This window comes from Thamnophis elegans, chromosome 5 (genome assembly GCF_009769535.1).
Source record: "Thamnophis elegans isolate rThaEle1 chromosome 5, rThaEle1.pri, whole genome shotgun sequence".
Lineage (NCBI taxonomy): Eukaryota > Metazoa > Chordata > Lepidosauria > Squamata > Colubridae > Thamnophis > Thamnophis elegans.
The window spans coordinates 49,024,525-49,044,148 of NC_045545.1; the positions used below are offsets into that span (position 1 = coordinate 49,024,525).

The 19,624-nt window shown below is 36.0% G+C and overlaps 1 protein-coding gene across 1 annotated transcript in view; it reads right to left on the minus strand.

Moving 5' to 3' along the window:
• Nucleotides 1-19,624, minus strand: part of GRM4 (glutamate metabotropic receptor 4) — a 470,882-nt gene that overhangs the window by 149,042 nt on the left and 302,216 nt on the right. The window contains 1 exon segment of the mRNA XM_032218566.1: nt 8,149-8,395. Coding sequence (XP_032074457.1) covers nt 8,149-8,395 — 247 coding nt within the window.

Sequence of the window (19,624 nt, forward strand, 5' to 3'; positions counted from 1 at the left end):
AGTTTTTCTGGGTTATTTTCAGTGCAAACATCTATTCCCATGTTACTATGTTTATATGTTTTTAGTATTTATGAGCATACTTATGTTTTTTACAATATTTATAGCCCACCCCAATTCTAGTTGACTTTGCATGATTCTTAAATGCTTCCATATTTGGAAAAAGCAACTAAGTATCCCCTCAAAAAAGACATGAAAATTACATATTAATAATAGAAAGCAATAATAAAAAAGAAATAGTTCAGATCCTAAGTTATCAGCAGAAAAATATTATATTTTGGAAGTTCCTGGAACTTTTTCAGTTTTCTTAATTGTAATAGTGAAATATATATATATATATATATATATATATATATATATATATATATATGTATGTATGTATGTATGTATGTATGTATGTATGTATGTATGTATGTATATATATGTTTTCTGAGGTTTTCGCGGGTGTTAGTATGTAGGTCTCTAGTTGTTCGGGTTTTTTCCCATGTAGAATTGGAGATGTCTTGGCGACGTTTCGACGAAGTCACATTCGTCATCTTCAGGCTGCTGCTGACTACTTCAGGTTTGGTGTTTCCAGGAGTAGTGTGGGATCTTGGATGTTTGTTCCTTATAACTGCTGGTAGGGGATTAAATTTTAACTGCCAGTAGGGGATTAAGTTTTAACTGCCAGTAGGGGATTAAAACTGATTGAATGGGGGCTTGGGTGTGTCTTGATTAGGTGGAAGTGTGTCATTATTTGGTGGAGGGGTGTTCTGTTCTGATTGTTTGGGGGTGTTGCATATTCAATATGCAAATACCAGCTGCGACCTGATTGGTTGGTCGTTTTGACAGTTGGTCTGAGTGCTAGTATAAATACCCTGACAGTTGCAGGGAACGTTTGAATCGCTTGTCACCTGTGTTATAATAAAGATCTGTCTTGCACATGGCTCCTGCGTGTCAATTCCCTCACAACAACAACCCACACCGTTACAAAACTTGCGACGAGGATGGGATTGATATGCAATTCCCGCAGAGCCTAACAACGTGCCAACGTGAACGCAGGAAAAAAAATTTCTTTCCTACATTGAGGGCCTGTCAGAGCCGCCGCTATGGCCAGCAAGCGACATCAACAGCAGTACCCACCGCCGTGGGCCTCCGGTTGTAGCCAACCTCAGTAAGCTCCCAGGCGCGGCCTCCATCCGTCCGAGGGACGGGCTTCCTACGCTTAACCTCGACTGGAGCCGCCGCCGCTTCTCAGGGACGAGCTATGGACCGTGATGGCTAAACTGCGCCAACTGTGCCTGCCTGCCTGCCTGCCACCAGCTGTTCCTACGGTACTCCAACCGCCTCGTTCCAACCGCTGCGTTCAACAACAGCCTCGTTCTCCAAGCTGCCACCTAGCACCACCGGCTACGCTCTCTCAGCCTGTCTAAAGCCTCTCCAACACTAGCACACTCACAACATACACCAGACTGTCCTCTACAATATGAGCCTCCTTCCGCTGCAAAGGCCACCGCTTGCTTCTCGAACCAACGAGAGCTACAACACAACGAGAGCCTCCCTGCTGCAAAGATTCCAAAGGACCTGTTTTTTTTCCTGGTTCTAAAATTTAGCTACGAAGGACTCACCACCATCTTGAAACAGCAGAACTGGGGGGAAGGAGAGAGATTGAATATGCAAATACCAGCTGCGACGTGATTGGCTGGTCATTTGGTCTTTAGAACTGGGGGGAAGGAGTGTTGCATATTCAATATGCAAATACCAGCTGCGACCTGATTGGTTGGTCGTTTTGACAGTTGGTCTGAGTGCTAGTATAAATACCCTGACAGTTGCAGGGAACGTTTGAATCGCTTGTCACCTGTGTTATAATAAAGATCTGTCTTGCACATGGCTCCTGCATGTCAATTCCCTCACAACAACAACCCACACGTTACAAAAGGGGGGTTGTGTTTCCTGTGAGGGTAGGAGGGGTTTTGAAGAGGCTGATTGTGCTTTAGCAGTCTGGCTTCTGGTTCTGGGTCGTGCCTCCTCATCAGTTTGTGTTTTTGGTTGTTTTCTTTGTGGATGTTTTTTGGTAGTATTCTGTGTGGCTATTGTGAGTGTGGGCCTGGTCTCATTCTTCATGTTTGGGATTCGTTTGTTAATGAGGGTGGGTTTCCAAAGGGCTGGCAGGCGGGAGGTGTCGTCTCGCCTGTTCATGCTATGTGGGTGTTTTTCTATTTCGATTGCTTCCCTGATTATATGGTTGTTGAAGTGTTCGGCCTTGGCGATGGTTCTTGTCTCTTCCTGGACGTCTTAGTCTACAGGAAATCTAACGGCTCCCTAGGACACACCATCTACCAGAAGAAAACACACACTAACCGCTATCTGCACGCACTCTCACACCACCACCCAGCCCAGATCAATTCCGTAGCCAAGACACTCATCTCCAGAACAAAACGCCTAGCTGATGAACAACACCTAAAAACTGAACTACACACTCTCACCAACGTACTGACATCCAATGGATTCCAAAGAAATAAGATCACCAACCTAATCCAAAAAGAAACCCCCACTAAAGTCCAGGACAGAGAACAAGAAAATGGAAAAGCCCTCCTCCCATACATAAAAGGCACCACAGACAAAATCAGCAAAATCCTCCGCAAACACAACATCAAGACAGCATTCTGCACAGACCGGAAAATATCCACCATCCTAAGAAACCCCAAAGACAAAATTGAATTAGAAAATCAAGGAGTATATGAAATCCCATGCACTACTTGCCCCACCACATACATCAGACAGACCAACAGAAGAATAAGTGCACGCATTGAAGAACACAAAAATGCAATCAAAAAAGAAGAACCAACTTCTTCCCTGGTCCAACACCTCAAAGCCACAGGACATAAAATTGACTTCAATAAGACAAGAACCATCGCCAAGGCCGAACACTTCAACAACCGTATAATCAGGGAAGCAATCGAAATAGAAAAACACCCACATAGCATGAACAGACGAGACGACACCTCCCGCCTGCCAGCCCTTTGGAAACCCGCCCTCATTAACAAACGAATCCCAAACATGAAGAATGAGACCAGGCCCACACTCACAATAGCCACACAGAATACTACCAAAAAACATCCACAAAGAAAACAACCAAAAACACAAACTGATGAGGAGGCACGACCCAGAACCAGAAGCCAGACTGCTAAAGCACAATCAGCCTCTTCAAACCCCTCCTACCCTCACAGGAAACACAACCCCCCAAACAATCAGAACAGAACACCCCTCCACCAAATAATGACACACTTCCACCTAATCAAGACACACCCAAGCCCCCATTCAATCAGTTTTAATCCCCTACTGGCAGTTAAAATTTAATCCCCTACCAGCAGTTATAAGGAACAAACAGCCAAGATCCCACACTACTCCTGGAAACACCAAACCTGAAGTAGTCAGCAGCAGCCTGAAGATGACGAATGTGACTTCGTCGAAACGTCGCCAAGACATCTCCAATTCTACGCGGGAGAAAACCCGAACAACTAGAGACCTACATATATATATATATATATATATATATATATATATATATATATATATATATACATATATATATACACACACACACACACACACACACACACACACACACACACACACACATACATACTATTAGCTTACTGATACCTTGGTCAAATTACTTAAGTTGATCATATTTTTCTGATAGCTTTTTATTGGAGAGACCAACAATCTATCTGTTTCTGCAACCTGTTTCCAGTCGTGGCCAGCCAGATATTCTGTTAAATCCATATGTGGTCATGGAAATAGATTTCCCTGCTGCCTAACCCCCAAGTGGCTTTCAGAGTTAAACCATCTGGTTTCACTCAATGTTCAGTGAAAGACATTCTCTGAGAATTTGCCTTTTCACTATGAAAGACATCTAAGGACCAAATGAAAATGTTATAAGAATATCAGTTTTTTTTAAAAAAAAAAGACTTATGAGCAACCATGGGAAGGAGGACTTTCTAAATATCCTATTTCCGACAATATTCCCTCCTGTGGGTAGAATATTCATCTAAAACAATAGCCCACACACAATATTTTCTTCTCACTTCTGTCTTAATGAACTTCTGTTTTTGGTTGTTTCTTGTCAATTAATGTCAATGGCATAGCAAACAGATGCGTAGGCAAGCCAAAATAATGAAATAATTCTTAAATATTGATCCATGTAATAATTTCAGATAATGCACCATTGTTTGGCTAAGACCCCCCCCACCCCTTCTATCTGAGGTGGCCAGGGAAAATATATCTCATGACTACTAACAAAGATAATGTGCACATATTAACCAGATTAGGCCAGATACCGTGCAGAAATTAAATGAGGATGTTGAAAAGGGCAATTCACAATTCTGCCCTTTCAGAGGACTTCCTTTGGCTTAGTAAAATAGAGTAAATGCAACTCTTAGAAGGTTCACATCCAGTTGCTGCGACTATTAGCATTTTACACAGAATGTACAGTCAATGCAAATGCATCAGAATGTAAAATAGAAGATTAACAGTGAGGAGGGACACATACGTTTGTGTATTTCTCTCCACTAAAGAAAATCTGAGTTTCAGGAACTTGATGCTTAACCATCATCCTATCCTGATTCTTCTTTGCTTCTAAATACGATTATACTTTGCAAGGTTCCCATCCCAAGGAGGAGTGAGGAGGGTTGTCATGGAAACATATTTCAAAAAGAAAAGGCCTAATTTCACTTTTGTTTGTACTAGGTTTATCAGTACGTGCTGCACGCATGTAGCCAGTCTGGGAAGATCAAATAATACATGCCATGCAGAACTCTAATTCAGACTCAGAATAATACATGTGTTTGGAGGTGGACTTAAATATTTTCTTCCATGTGCCTCTCTGTTAAGAAGTATTTTTTCTACCAGGTTTTTCATTATTAGTTGATTATAATGTTAATGTTAATTATAACTCTTCATGTTGTTTTTGTTTTGTTTTAAATTGTGTTATTCAACCTACATACTTGCTGGAATAGAAAGACATGTCAAATAGGTAATAAATACCTTTTCTCGTTGAACATCTTCACCCAGGAAAAATAGCACTGAGATAGGGCTCATTTTAATAAGACAATGACACAAGGAGGGAAGAGTTGATTATCCCTTCTTTTTCCACTCTTTTTTATATAACAACTACCTTTGCCCCATAGGTCTCTCTCAGAATTCAAATCAGGGATCATAGGAATGTTTTTCTTCTTTTCTGTAGCAACTACAGTAAATCACCAGATCAAAGCATACTATATATGTAGGTCTTTGGTTATTCGGGTTTTCTCCCACGTAAAATTGGAGGTGTCTTGGCGACGTTTCGATGAAGTCTCATTCGTCATCTTCAGGCTTCGTGCTTCCAGGAGCAATGTGAGATCTCGGCTGTTTCTTCCTTTTAACTGCCAGTGGGGGTTTGAGCTGATTGGGTGGGAGCTTGGCTGTGTTCTGATTGGGTGGAGGTGTGTTCTGATTGGTAGGGGGTTTGTGTTTCATGTAAGGATAGGAGGGGTTTAAAGAGGCTAATGGTGCATTTGCAGTCTGGCTTCTGGTCCTTGGTCATGCCTCCTCATCAGTGTGGGGTTTTGTCTGCTTTCTTTGTGGATGTTTGGTGGTGACATCCTATGTGGTTCTTGTGAGTGTGGGCCTGCTGTCATTCATCATGTTAGGGACTCGTTTATCAATAAGGGCAGGCTTCCAAATGGCTGGCAGGCGGGAGGTATCGTCCCGCCTGTTCATGCTGTGTGGGCGTTTTTCTATCTTGATGGCTTCTCTGATTATTCTGTTGTTAAAATGTTCAGCCTTGGCGATAGTTCTGGTCTTTTTAAAATCAATTTTATGTCCTGTGGCTTTAAGGTGTTGGACCAGGGAAGAAGTTGGTTCCTCTTTTCTGATTGCGTTTTTGTTTTCTTCAATGCGTGCACTTATTCTTCTGTTGGTTTGTCCAATGTATGTGGTGGGGCAGGTGGGGCATGGGATTTCATATACTCCCTGATTTTCTAACTCAATTTTGGGGTTTCTTAGGATGGTGGATATTTTTCAGTTTGTGCAGAATGCTGTCTTGATGTTGTGTTTGCGGAGGATTTTGCTGATTCTGTCTGTGGTGCCTTTTATGTATGGGAGGAGGGCTTTTCCGTTTTCTTGTTCTCTGTCCTGGATTTTAGTGGGGATTTCTTTTTGGATTAGGTTGGTGATCTTATTTCTTTGGAATCCATTGGATGTCAGTACGTTAGTGAGAGTGTGTAGTTCGGTTTTTAGGTGTTGTTCATCAGCTAAGCATTTTGTTCTGGAGATGAGTTTCTTGGCTATGGAGTTGATCTGGGCTGGGTGGTGGTGTGAAAGTGCGTGCAGATAGCGGTTAGTGTGTGTTTTCTTCTGGTAGATGGTGTGTCCTAGGGAGCCATTAGATTTCCTGTAGACTAAGACATCCAGGAAGGGAAGTTGGTTGTTTACTTCTGTTTCCATGGTGAACTGTATTTTGGGGTGTAGGCTGTTGAGGTGTGTAAGGAAGTTGTCCAGTTGTTCTTTCCCATGTCGCCAGATTATGAAAGTGTCATCTACATATCTGAGCCAGAGTTCAGTGTACCATTCACTGTATCAATCAGAACACACCTCCACCCAATCAAAACACAGCCAAGCTCCCACCCAATCAGCTCAAACCCCCACTGGCAGTTAAAAGGAAGAAACAGCCGAAATCTCACATTGCTCCTGGAAGCACGAAGCCTCAAGATGACGAATGAGACTTTGTTGAAACGTCGTCAAGACACGTCCAATTTTACATGGGAGAAAACCCGAATAACCAAAGACCTACATACTAACACCCGTGAAAACCTCAGAAAATATATTATTTATATATAATATAATAATATAATATAATATAATATAATATAATATAATATAATTAATATAATATAATATAATATAATATAATATAATATAATATAATATAATATATAATAATATAATTAATATAATATAATATAATTAATATAATATAATATAATATAATATAATATAATATAATATAATATAATATAATATAATATAATATAATATAATAATATAATATAATATAATATAATAATATTATAATAATATAATATAATATAATATAATATAATATAATATAATATAATATAATATAATAATATAATATAATATAATATAATATAATATAATATAATATAATATAATATAATATAATATAATATAATATAATATAATATAATATAATATATATATTATAATATAATATAATATAATAATATAATATAATATAATATAATATAATAATATAATATAATATAATATAATATAATATAATATAATATAATATAATATAATATAATAATATAATATAATATAATATAATATAATATAATATAATATAATATAATATAATATAAATATAATATAATATAATATAATATAATAATAATATAATATAATATAATATAATATAATATAATATAATATAATATAATATAATATAATATAATATAATACTGGGATGGGCAATGTTACTCCCTCCCCAATGCAGTATACAAATTCCATTATTCAAGACCTAAAATATTCCTTTGATCAAATTTTCTGAAAGCAAGGTAATATAGCTTCCTGCTTAGTCTGACATGGAAATCAGAAATCAGTTCAGATTTCTGGCAAGAGCAATGTATCACTTTCTTGCAGCTGTAAGGTGGTACCAGAAAAGGAATGAGAATGAAAAAGAAAAAAGAGAGAGGAGGGGAGAGGAGATTCACAAGAATCATTTTGGTCTAGGAATCTATAAACTAAATTGATATATTTTGTGGTGGAAAAAGTGAGCTATAAAGCAAGAAGTCAATATCTTTGATTTATATTGTGACTTAGCCCTTAATTCACCATAAACTATCCAAGGTTCCTTCAAACCATGACATGGGCAGTAAGTAGATGAATAGACACACAAACAGACAGACAGACAGACATGCAAATTGTTAGGAAATTAAGTCACCCTCTCTCTCTTAATGGCTTCTCTCTCTTAGCATAGTTAAAAATAGCTCTTGTTCCTCAGAGAACTTATTTCTCCTAGCAATCTCCCCCACAGCTGGTAGGAATGGTAATCTTCAAAAAAATAATTTAAAAAAAGCATTTGCTCAGATGGGTTCAACTTACCTTGTGTTTCCAGATTTTCACACAGTTCTGATTTGGCCTCTCCATTGGGGCGAAAGCCTCCTTTCTGAGTGAATTTGTTGGACATTGTGGCTGCTGTCACAACTGCTTTGAGACTGCGCTTTCGTTTGGGCACATTTTGCTCTGGGTGGAAGAGAATTATGTAGACCTTTGGCATGTAGAGCATGCCTAATGAGACAGAGGCGCTTAGGCTCACTGAGATGGTCAATGTTGTGGTCTGAATGTACATCTGAAAGACACAAGGGAATATGTTAAGCTTTGAAACCTGCTTCTTAATCAAGAATAGGCTCTGTCTCTTAGACTTTACTGAAAATATTTTCCTAGGCCAAAGTTGACATAGAAAACATGAAGAGTCAATTAAATTGACTATTTATGTATAAAAGAAATATTGCAGTAGAAACCAAAGGAGAACCGTATCATTGCAATGTTGAAGTTATAGGGTATTTGTTCCAAAATATAACAGTTTATAAAATCTGAATAGCAGTTCTGAGATGTTCATTAGGACGACTGTGCATACATTTTAGCACAACACCTCTCTGGAATTCATTCATCCACTCTACCCTTAAAAAAGCTGATAATTTAAGAGTCACATTAACTTTAATGAGTAAATTCTTTAAAGCATCAGCTTTTTTTCAGCTTCCAAGCTTGTTTATTTTTGCATATCCACCTGCTCTTTAGATTACATTGTAGATGATGTAAATTGTTTGTCATCCAGACCAATGAAATCAGTTCATTATGTGTCTTCAAATCATACCCTCGAGCCAGGATATCAAATACAATTGAAAGCACTGCTTAATTGCATACTTAGTATTTTTTTTTTATAGAAGCTGTTATAGGATAGAGGTCTTTATATATGATGAATTCAATTTGTGTGTGAGAGAGACACAGAGAGAGAGAGAGAGAGAGAGATGGTCTTTGGAGGATAGATTGGTAATTCAAAATGGTTTGTTATGCATTATGTAAATTTATTACACATTTATATAATTTTAATGAAGTTTTTATGAAGTATATTTTTATTGTTTTGACCTGCCCAAAGTTTTTTATGGGGAAAACATACAAATACTATAAAATTAAATACAGGAATAAATATGATTATCTATCTATCTATCTATCTATCTATCTATCTATCTATCTATCTATCTATCTATTATATCCATCCATCCAACCATTCATCCATCCATCCATCCATCCATCCATCCATCCATCTATCTATCTATCTATCTATCTATCTATCTCTCTCTCTCTACATATATAGACACTGTGAGAGAAACACAAACACACACCATCTACCAGTTTGTTTCCAGTCTAATATCCGGGTATTAACATTTAACATTTTTCCTGTCTTGGAACCACAATATTAAAGGAATACCCCCTTTCATATCTTCAAATCTGTACTGATATTGTAAAAACCTCGCTTCACTAGAAACCCTTCTCTCTCAGCTCAAGTCACTCAGAAGGTTGTTGTTGTGGGCAAATAGGAGGAGGAAAATGTCTTGGATATGTTAGCTGCCTTGAGCTAGTTGTAAAATTAATAAAGGTGAGATACAAATAAATAAATGAATTGTATTGTTTTATTAATCTAGATGTTGTACATGCTTAAATTCTATCTGGGCTAAGGCAGTCCATACATTCCAAAAATAAATCTGTTTGCCAATGTGCATTTTGGCCTCCTAGAAGTAGCATTTTTTCAGAGGTAGTTCCCCAAACTTTGAATGACTTTTCCAGAAAAATATACTTTATGAAATATTGTAAGATTCCTTAAAAATACCCACCTTATATTGATGAAACAAATCCTATTCTAATGCCTACTTTGATACTATTTAACCATGGCTGCATTTAAACAAATTCTTAAATCTAGCTATTCCTCCTAGAACATGGGTTGGAGTAGATGACAGATCATTGTATGGGATTTTGATCATGATTGTTGATTTTCTGGACTTCTTTTTACATTACAGATATTTTTTATTTTATTATCAACTTGTGAGGCAGAATCATGAAACATTTAGGAGGCCTACATATTTTATAAATAATTAATTCCAACCTTCAGCAATACATTCATGCAAAATGTAGATTTTTTTTTCTCTGTGGTTAGCTAGCTTGATTTCTCAGAATAAAATAAACAAAAAGTATGAACTCAATTAGGATTACATCTGATATTAACATAGTTCAGGTTACATATGTATGGATGAGAATGGATTTTTAGTCTTCCTACTGGGCAATGTTATGGCTTACACTCAACAGTAAAATTGTCAACTGATTAAAGTTGGTTTATCAACTTCCTAATAACTTAACCAATTCAATTTAAATGAATGTATACATTATGAAATTAAATCTCAATGCCTTTTATACTCCCTGAAAAAAATGTGAAATGATTTGCAACCTTAAGAAATTTGTGATTAAAGGAAGTTAAAAATCTCATTTTTATTTTTAATTCCCTAAAAATATAATATGCCCAAAAACAAAATAGCCATCAAAACTAATCAGAAAATGGTGGTTCAAATTTGCTCTTTTCTTGTTAAAATTGCTCAATATAATTTGAGCAATTGAAGAAATTGAATAATTGGGCAATTAAAATTTGTGGCCTTCCTCTTGGTATGATTCTGAGGTGTATTGCAGTCAGTGATGATAAACAGTTTCATTTATGTTACATTTCTTTGAGGAATGCTTAAAGACATATTTGCTCACTACATCTTCACTTATTCCTTGTACATAGAATCTCAAAGAATTCATGTATAATATCCATTAAAACCTTTTTCTTACTATATTAAGTGCTCACAGAGACACATATAACTATATAGGGGATAGTTCACATTTTAGTCTGTTCCCCCAGCAAGTGCAAAAGAAACATGTTCTCCTTTCAACAGGTAATTTTTATTCAATAGCTCACTTCCTGAGCCGTTGTAATGTTAGTCACATATTACACACCAACGTAGTCCTTCTGCAGTCAAAACTAATTTCACGCTCACTGTCCAGGACTAACGGTGACAGATGTTTTGCAAAATGAAAGCCCATTAATCTGACTGTAGAATAATCCATTTTTCTATAGAAAAGCCCTGGCAGGCATCTCACAAGAGGGGGATGTGTAAATCAGATAGCACAAGGAAATGAGACTCTCCTTTTTTTGCCCAATCACAAAGATGTCTGGGCAATCTTTCAATCCACCAAATAACTAATTGTCTTCCTTATTTGGTCTTTTCCCTTCCTCGTTTTACTCATTAGTCTAATCAGAGACCATTGCACATTGTATAATGACATACATGATCCCAATTTTATTCTCTGTTATTGGGTTTTAAAATTCTAGACCCACTTGTCAATTTGGATAAATTTTAGATCTAACATACATGCTTTCTTTTTTCTTTTCCTCATCAAGATAAGTTAATGTCACCTTGCAGAAGCCATGCAGTTCCCTTCTAAGAGAAAAGAGTTAATTGCAGATAAACCTAAGGCAGGCAAAGAAGATACATAGAAGTTCTGTTAGCTTTCAAGTATTGAAGATTATGTATCTCTCATAGCTAGGTCTGCTTTCCACAGCCATAATTTAATTCATATAAAAATCAATGAATACAATGTTTTGATAGATCTAAGCTTACTCGATGACAGGAAACCTTCTTTTTGACTGTTTAGTTTGCTTGGCTTTCTGGTGGGCACTTCCTGATCCTGAACCTAGAACAAGCAAACAACAAATGTTCTTGTAGTGTGTGATAGTGTGTAGTGCGTTCATACTGCACATTTTCTAAGACTTTTTTTTTTGCAGAGAAGTTGATTTAAAATTGTTAAGCTTGCAATAGTGTCTTCCAGTGACTGAATATAGACATATTTAGGCTAATCATGCATCTTTGCCTCTAGGAAGTTTCATCATCTGACAGAATCACTTTGCTACCTAAATATAAGTCTAAAATTGTCTTAAGTGCTGAAATTAAAAAAGAACACAAGAAAGAGCCTCCTTTGAATGGCAACATTTCACAACTAGATATATACCATGACCCATAAAGGTGGCTGAGCATACTGTTTGAAATCACTCAAAGAAGATCACCTTTGTTTGAGAAGTCATACACCATCCACAAAGGAATAGATTGATCAGTGGACTCTACGAATCCTTAGTTTCAGCTCTGGCAAAATGTGACTTCATTATTTCTAATATGGTGCCAAATACTTTATTGCACCTAAAGTCCAATGTATTTTGAGGACAAAATCTTTGTGGGATTGTGGCTAATAGAAAAATCTTAGTTGCTTATAAATAAAATATAATTACAAATAAAACCTATGTAAACCACACATTAAGAACTATTGACTAATAAAATGATACATAAATAGGCTAATGCTAAGGAAAAAGATGTAGTTATAAGTTTCAAAAACTGCATATTCTTTAATAATATAAGTCATTTTTTATATTAGTGATTTATCTTGGTAATTTTATTTAGTTAGTTCAGAATGATGTCACTGTATACTTTGAGCAGTGTTTTTATGTTCAGGGTGCCTCATTTTTCTTTATGTTTCAAATTCTATTTTGTGGATTTTGCTTACTAGTGTTTTTGCTTTTATTTTTGTTTTAATTTTACAATGGGTTGACTCAGCTTTCCATCCTTCCTTACCTCATTGGTAAAATGAGGATTCAGATTGTTGGGGGCAATGTGCTGACTCTATAAATCACTTAGAGGGGACTGTAAAGCACTACGAAGCGGGTATATAAGTTTAAGTGCTATTGCCATTAGGCTTTCCCTTTTCTTATCAGTCTAAGAAAACCACCACACATGCTTTTGCCAATGCAGCACATGATATTGATATGCAGATCAGAATACATTTAACTTATTTTAGAATTGGCTGCTAATCTATTATGTAATGGTATTGGCTGCTAATCTATTATGTAATGGTATGTGAAAATACATTGGAAGACTAGTTGAAGAGGCGCTGGCAAAGGAATAGTCAGTTAAGAGACAGCATAATGTGTAGGTATTATAGTAGACAAGGCAAGAGGTTTAGATGAGATTCTCCCAGTTTCTCAGGCTATAAAGTATAAGGAGGATAATTGTACTTTCAAATTTGAAAGAATCTTATCAATGTGGCTTTACAATAAAGTGGACTTGGCTTATCTGGCCATGAGTCTTATCTGGTTACCCAACAAGACTGATTATTTGATTATTTGAACTCATTTTTTAAAAATGCACCTATTCTCTCCTCCACAAATCTTTTTTATATGTTACACTTTGGTATGCAATTTATTCTAATATAGATAGTATTTACACAGATTAAGTCATAATACCTACATAAATTTATATGAATAACATAAAATTTCTAAAGCACACATTTTTCTGCATAACTTTATTATTCTTAATATGCATTTTGGTGGGGAAAGTATACTTTCATGACGTAGAGAGGTTTTTATACATTTATTCTTGAATATATACTTTATATGTTTTTTTTTTACTGTAAAATGACATGATAGCGAAATTTTTTTCCTTATCACAGAAATCCAACTAAACTTCCCTATTTAGGACTTCCTATAATAAGTTGCTTGTGAAACTCTGAAAACAATCAGACATGCATTTGATCCAAAAGTCTGAAATAGGTGCTTATTAGGTTTGACTCAGTACTGATTGGCTTGAATTCCATTTGATAGAGTACAAGTCAATATTTTTCTGGGCACAAAATCTTATCATGAGCTGTCCTGAGAACTGGAAATGGATATAAATAGTGGGAAAGAGAAGTTTCAGCTGGACTGTTGCTGAGTTTAGCAAATGGGCACTGCATGAGTACCAATGTCATTATGAATGGCATCATGCAATCTGTGTGACTGTATGGAGCAGCACATCATGATTGTATCACAATATTTTTCTGTGAAACGGTCCACTGCATTGAGCTGTCCAGATTCCATGGAGGCATCATTTTTCTCCTGTTGTTCTAAGTATAGTTCTTGGAAACAGTGGGATTCGGGGACTGAGAGCAAACTTCAGTCTCATCAAACTGTAATCCTGGGGAGCACCTATGTTTACAAATAGAGCCTATGAATTGAATTGTATTCTTTAGATACTTTACTAGAACAATCAGACAGCAGAAACAATAGTGCTCTTATACATCTACTATGTATAAAGGAATTTCAGAAAAACAGATTTTCTGTTCTTAAGTGATATGATGATAATCCTGAACTTCTAGTCTCTAGACACAAATCTGAAAATCTCTAAAGTTTGCCTTATTGTCATTCCTGAGCTAACCAAGAATTGTGTTTCTTGCAAATTCTATAAAAGGAATTCTCCTTCTGTTCCTCTCCCATATTTTTCTTCCTTTGTTACTTTCCATATTTATTCCCACAGTTCCTTTAGTCTTCCTAGGCTATGTTCTACCATTTCTGATGGAACAAGAAGACAAAGAGATAAACATATTCATCCCTATATCACAGTTCCTGGAAATCTTCCTTCCAGGGCCTATTTCTGACTCAATACACAATGCGCAAAGTATATCAAACATAGAGAAAAGCTGAGGTTCCCCCTTGCTTCTGTTCTTGAGGTTGCTGTTACTGACATATTAGCCCAGTAAGTGGAGTAGAAATTAATTTGGATTACTGGAACATAGTGCAATGGAAACACATTGAATGTGAGTAAGACTCAATCAACATTCCAGTTTCCTATATACAGGTCTTGACACTTAGTAAAAGGAAGGAGGAGGAAAAAAGAACAACAAATTTAACTGATTGTTAATTGTTAACTGATTAACAATTTATTTAAAGGGAAAATACGGAAACCTGGAAATTTAAAAGCTAAGTATTCATGCCCTCTGACTGTGGAGATAAAATATAAGTAAACGAGATAGACAATATTAAAAGTTTGAAACAATTGCTTTTAAAAAAAATTCATTTGTAAGTACACCAGGAACATTAAGGATATATTTCTCTCTCCATAGATAATCTGCCAGGGTTCAAAGAATGATCGGAATACCTACGTTCAACAATAAAATGATTTCTATACATTTGTCGGAAAGAGAGTAAAGTACAAAGGCTGAGCATTCTTGAGAAAGTCACGTACTCAGGTTTCCAGATAGTCTGCAAACTTCTCAACAGTAACAGATCAGTCCAAGTATACATGGTACACAAGCCTCAAGCTACTTTCCAATGTTTCTAAGCTGCCTACTAAAGGTGGACGACAATTTACCGAATGCATTGCTTACAAAAGAGAATTCATGTTGAGTTGTTTACAGCTTTATCTCTCCCTGCCAGGCACCAATCAGGTTATCAGTGACAATAAATTTACCAGGTAGATTCAGAAACAATTGTTAGCATCACTGCAAAACAATAGTTGGATGGGTCTGCTACCATTTAGATAGCCAATAAGTGAGAAACTTATTGAAGGCTATAACCAGGATGTTTTCCAGTTCAGTCCTTTTGCAAGATGAATGAAAGGGCTATAATCCAAAATGCCCAATTTGTTTTACTGGAAGATTGGATTAAATATGGATTCCTACTAAAATTTTGGTTGAGGAAATCATTTTACAGCCTGCACTGCCATACTTAATCACTGAAAAGGATCAAAATCCTCTCCTGTAGATATGCAACTTCAACTCAGACTGTGGGAACTTACTTCCTTAAAAGCCTCAGAAATATACACAAATATACTTGGTGTTGACTAATGGAGCACTGGATTGAAACCCTCTTATTGATTCGATGGCTAAATTACCTGGTTTTCTTTGGGACACTATATAACTTGGCCTAATAAATGGTTTGGCTACCTTGTCTGAACCATATGAAACTATTTCTCTTCAATATTCAGCAATGCACCTGTTTTATCATATGTGATTAAAATATACTATAGGACATTAAATGAAACATCATCCTCTGTTATGGTACTATGTAGCCAGACTATACAGTGATTGCTGATATTCTGAGGTGATAAAAACCATTCTGAAAATTATTCTCTTCTGGCCTAAAAACAGTGCTTCACATTATGCCTTGTTTTGATATTTGAAGGCACTGCTCAACCTGAGATTATCTTTGTTCGGATATCTCATATATGCCAATGTATAGTAGAAGTTCTATTTGGACCTCTAGTTCTGTTTTCATTCATTATCCTAATACCTACCAGCTAACTATGATCCATGTTTCCTCACAAGTATATTAATAAGACAGTTTAAGTTGTCTTTGGTTTACATTAAAGAAATCAGGGCTCCCTGCATTCCATGCTGTAAATTTCTAAAGAAATGGGGAAAGAATTTGGAATTCTAATTCATCCTTATGATAGTTGTTCTTCTTTCACATAAGCTTGCTTGGATAACTTTGGGTGAGTGAAAGCTACACTGAACATTAAACATAGTTCTATGTTCTAAGAAAAGTAAGAGCAGCAATGGGCAGGGGATGCACAGAAGACCATGTGTAATGGTATGTGGCCTTGGAAGATAGGGCAAAGAGAGGCAGCCAAGGGAATGGTCAACTAAAAGGTAATTTAGCTGACAATAGGAATGCAGGCAGAGAAAGTGACTTAGAAAGATCTCTGCCTAGATTCTTGGTCTGCAAAGGGATATACTATCACTTGAAAATTCCATTAATATGACCTTACAATAAAGTAAAAGTATTTCAGCTGGCTGTTTCCTGTCTGATCTACCTCACATCACAAGACTGACATCATGTTATACATGAGGCTAAATCAGACATTTCTGTTTTTTCTTCTCTATTTCTGAGGTAGGTGACAGGTGTTTTTAAGTGAAAAGAAAAATCCATATTAAGGCTTCTTTGATTATATGCTATCAAATCTATGCCAATTCTCAATGACCACATACTTTTTCTCTAGAACAATCTATTCCTAACCTGGTCTTTTGGATCTTTCAATGGTGTACCAATCATGGTGCAAATAAGTCCATCTACTTTGCTGCTGGTCATCCTCTTTTTTATCTTTTTCTCCACCTTAGCAAGCATTATTGACTTCTCAAGAAAGTTAGACCTTCATGTAACATGTCCAACACATCATAATATAAGACTGATTATTTGTGCCTCAAATGAGAACTCTGGATTGATTTGTCTTTGGTGTACTTCTAATTTTTTTGGCTGGTATTAAAGTTCATAGGTGTTAATATTCTTCCTATCCTCCTTTTCAAAGCCCAATATTAAGGCTCAGGCTATAATTATTGAAGAGAAGTCATGATTTTTGCAACTGTGATCCAAGAAGGGCAGAACAAATAATACTGGGGGTTGCCTACAGTCTGTAGACTTTCGGGCTCTCCAGTTCTAATGTAATCAACTAAATTCTTTCTTAGGTAGGACATATTATCCCTGACACATATTTCATTTTCTTAAAGTACAGGTTTATGTATGTTAAATATAAAAAAAACAAAAAAATCCAGAGAATGCATATCAAAAAGAAACGTAATAGACCAATCCCAGTAGAATTACATTGTTTGCCTGTTCATTTCTGGATTTTGTTTAAGTGTTTGCTTTAATCTTTGAAGTTCTAATTTTTTTAATCAAAATTTGAAGAAATATTGTACCCAAAGGAGTCTACCTGATGAACATGAAAATCACTGTCTGAGACCCTGTTCTCTGGACCATCACTAATAAGGCCTTTTCAATGAGAATTCTGTACAAGCACTAACAGGTTCTTTTCAATAAAAACCTTTCCCAAAGCATTTTAATTTTAATTGCCTTGCATCATTGGATTAATTTTACTGTGTTTTAGACTGATTACTTTCTACTTTATTATGCATCTTCGTGTATTGTCTTGTGAAAGAAAATATCCTAAAAGAAAAAAAAACACAATCAAAATAAATTGTTTGGTCCCCTAAACTCATATAAATGTTTTCTGTGCAATCTTCAAGCATAAATCAAGCAGCTTGCCAAGAAGTGTTATCTTTAAGAACAATGTGACAAGCAAACATTCAGCAGGTGAATTTTCTCCTCGTGTGCAAATAAAACATTGTTCAGATAATCAAACAACTGCTAATATTTATTTCTTTTTTCGATATACCCTGCTTCCCTGAAAATAAACCTCCCCGGAATAAACCCAATTGAAATTTGAGTGCATGTGCTAAATAAGCCCTCCTCTGAAAATAAGCCCTTCCCAAAAATACTGCAACACAGCAGTAGACATGAGGTGACCACCATCATCACTTCCTATAACTCAAAAATAATAAGACCTCCCTGAAAATAAGGCCAAGCTCTTATTTCAGGGGTCAAAGAAAATAAGTGCCTGTCTTATTTTGGGGGAAACACAGTATATGGCTGTCAGCTCACCATATAACTCTGGGCAGCAAACAAGAATTAAAATAAGCAATAATGGCATCAAACAAACTAAAAGAAAGAAAAACCAGAAAGTACAGTTGCCTCTTAAAAAGCATCTTTGGGACAAACTAAAGACACCACACCTGGAATGATTCACATACATCCACATGCTCATGAAAACAGACACACTTAATTTCATGGCCTAATGCCAGGAAAAAAGTCACATTTTTAAGCTTTATAAGAAGGCCATATGAGGCCATATGAGCCATCTGAATCTTGGCTTGTGCTGTTCCATAATAACAACACTTTGACAACAGAACCATGAATCCAGAAAGCACCTGTAATGGATGTCTCAGTCCAAAGCAGGAGGTTAAATCCACCCAATCCTGATTATTTCTTTTGCAAGTTTTGTATATTATCCCAAACACATGACTGGATGGTTCAGAAGGAAAATATTGGCCATAACCAAAACCAACTGCAACAACATAATGAGACCCTATGATTCGAGAGCCAAACTGCAACCACACAATGACCAATTGAAATAAAATGAGATGCAACAGACAAAAACAAACCTCTTTGTGGGGGGAATGTTTTCTAAATGCCATCAGGTGCTTGTATGAGTCACTGAAACCTACTTCAACAGATTGTTGGGGTCATGATGAAGGAATTATAAAAATGTTTTTTTTATGTGAGAGATCACTTTTCTTTTTAAATATACTAACTTCAATGGAGAAAGCAATTAAGTTTGGAAAAGTTTGCAGTAAAAGGAAACCAGGCCATCAAAGAATGTTGACTGGATACTATGAAAGCTGACACCAGCCAGAGCATAGAAAAACTCAAAGAAATAGTGCAAGGTTGGAAAATGTGGTGTGACCTGGCCCTTAGAATCATCAAGAGTTGGACTCAACTGAACAGATAACATCATCATTATATTTCTAATTGTCCACTAGTTATTTAGTAAGTAAAGGTCAGAACTGTTTATAAATGTAACATTCTAGTGGACAGATGCAAAGAGAATGTAATGGATTTGAAATTACAGCCATGGGACATACTGTATGCTGACATATGCATATATACATATATACATCATACATGCACCTATCTTATGGTTCAAAAATAAAGCAACAAAAAATAAATGTATATTTTTTAAAAATCCTATCTCACTCCTATAGGTGATATATCTTTTTCTCAATCTCCAGTTCAGTCTTACCTTGGAGTTCAGCTATGAAATAAAGAAAAAAATACAACTCTAAATTTCCTTTA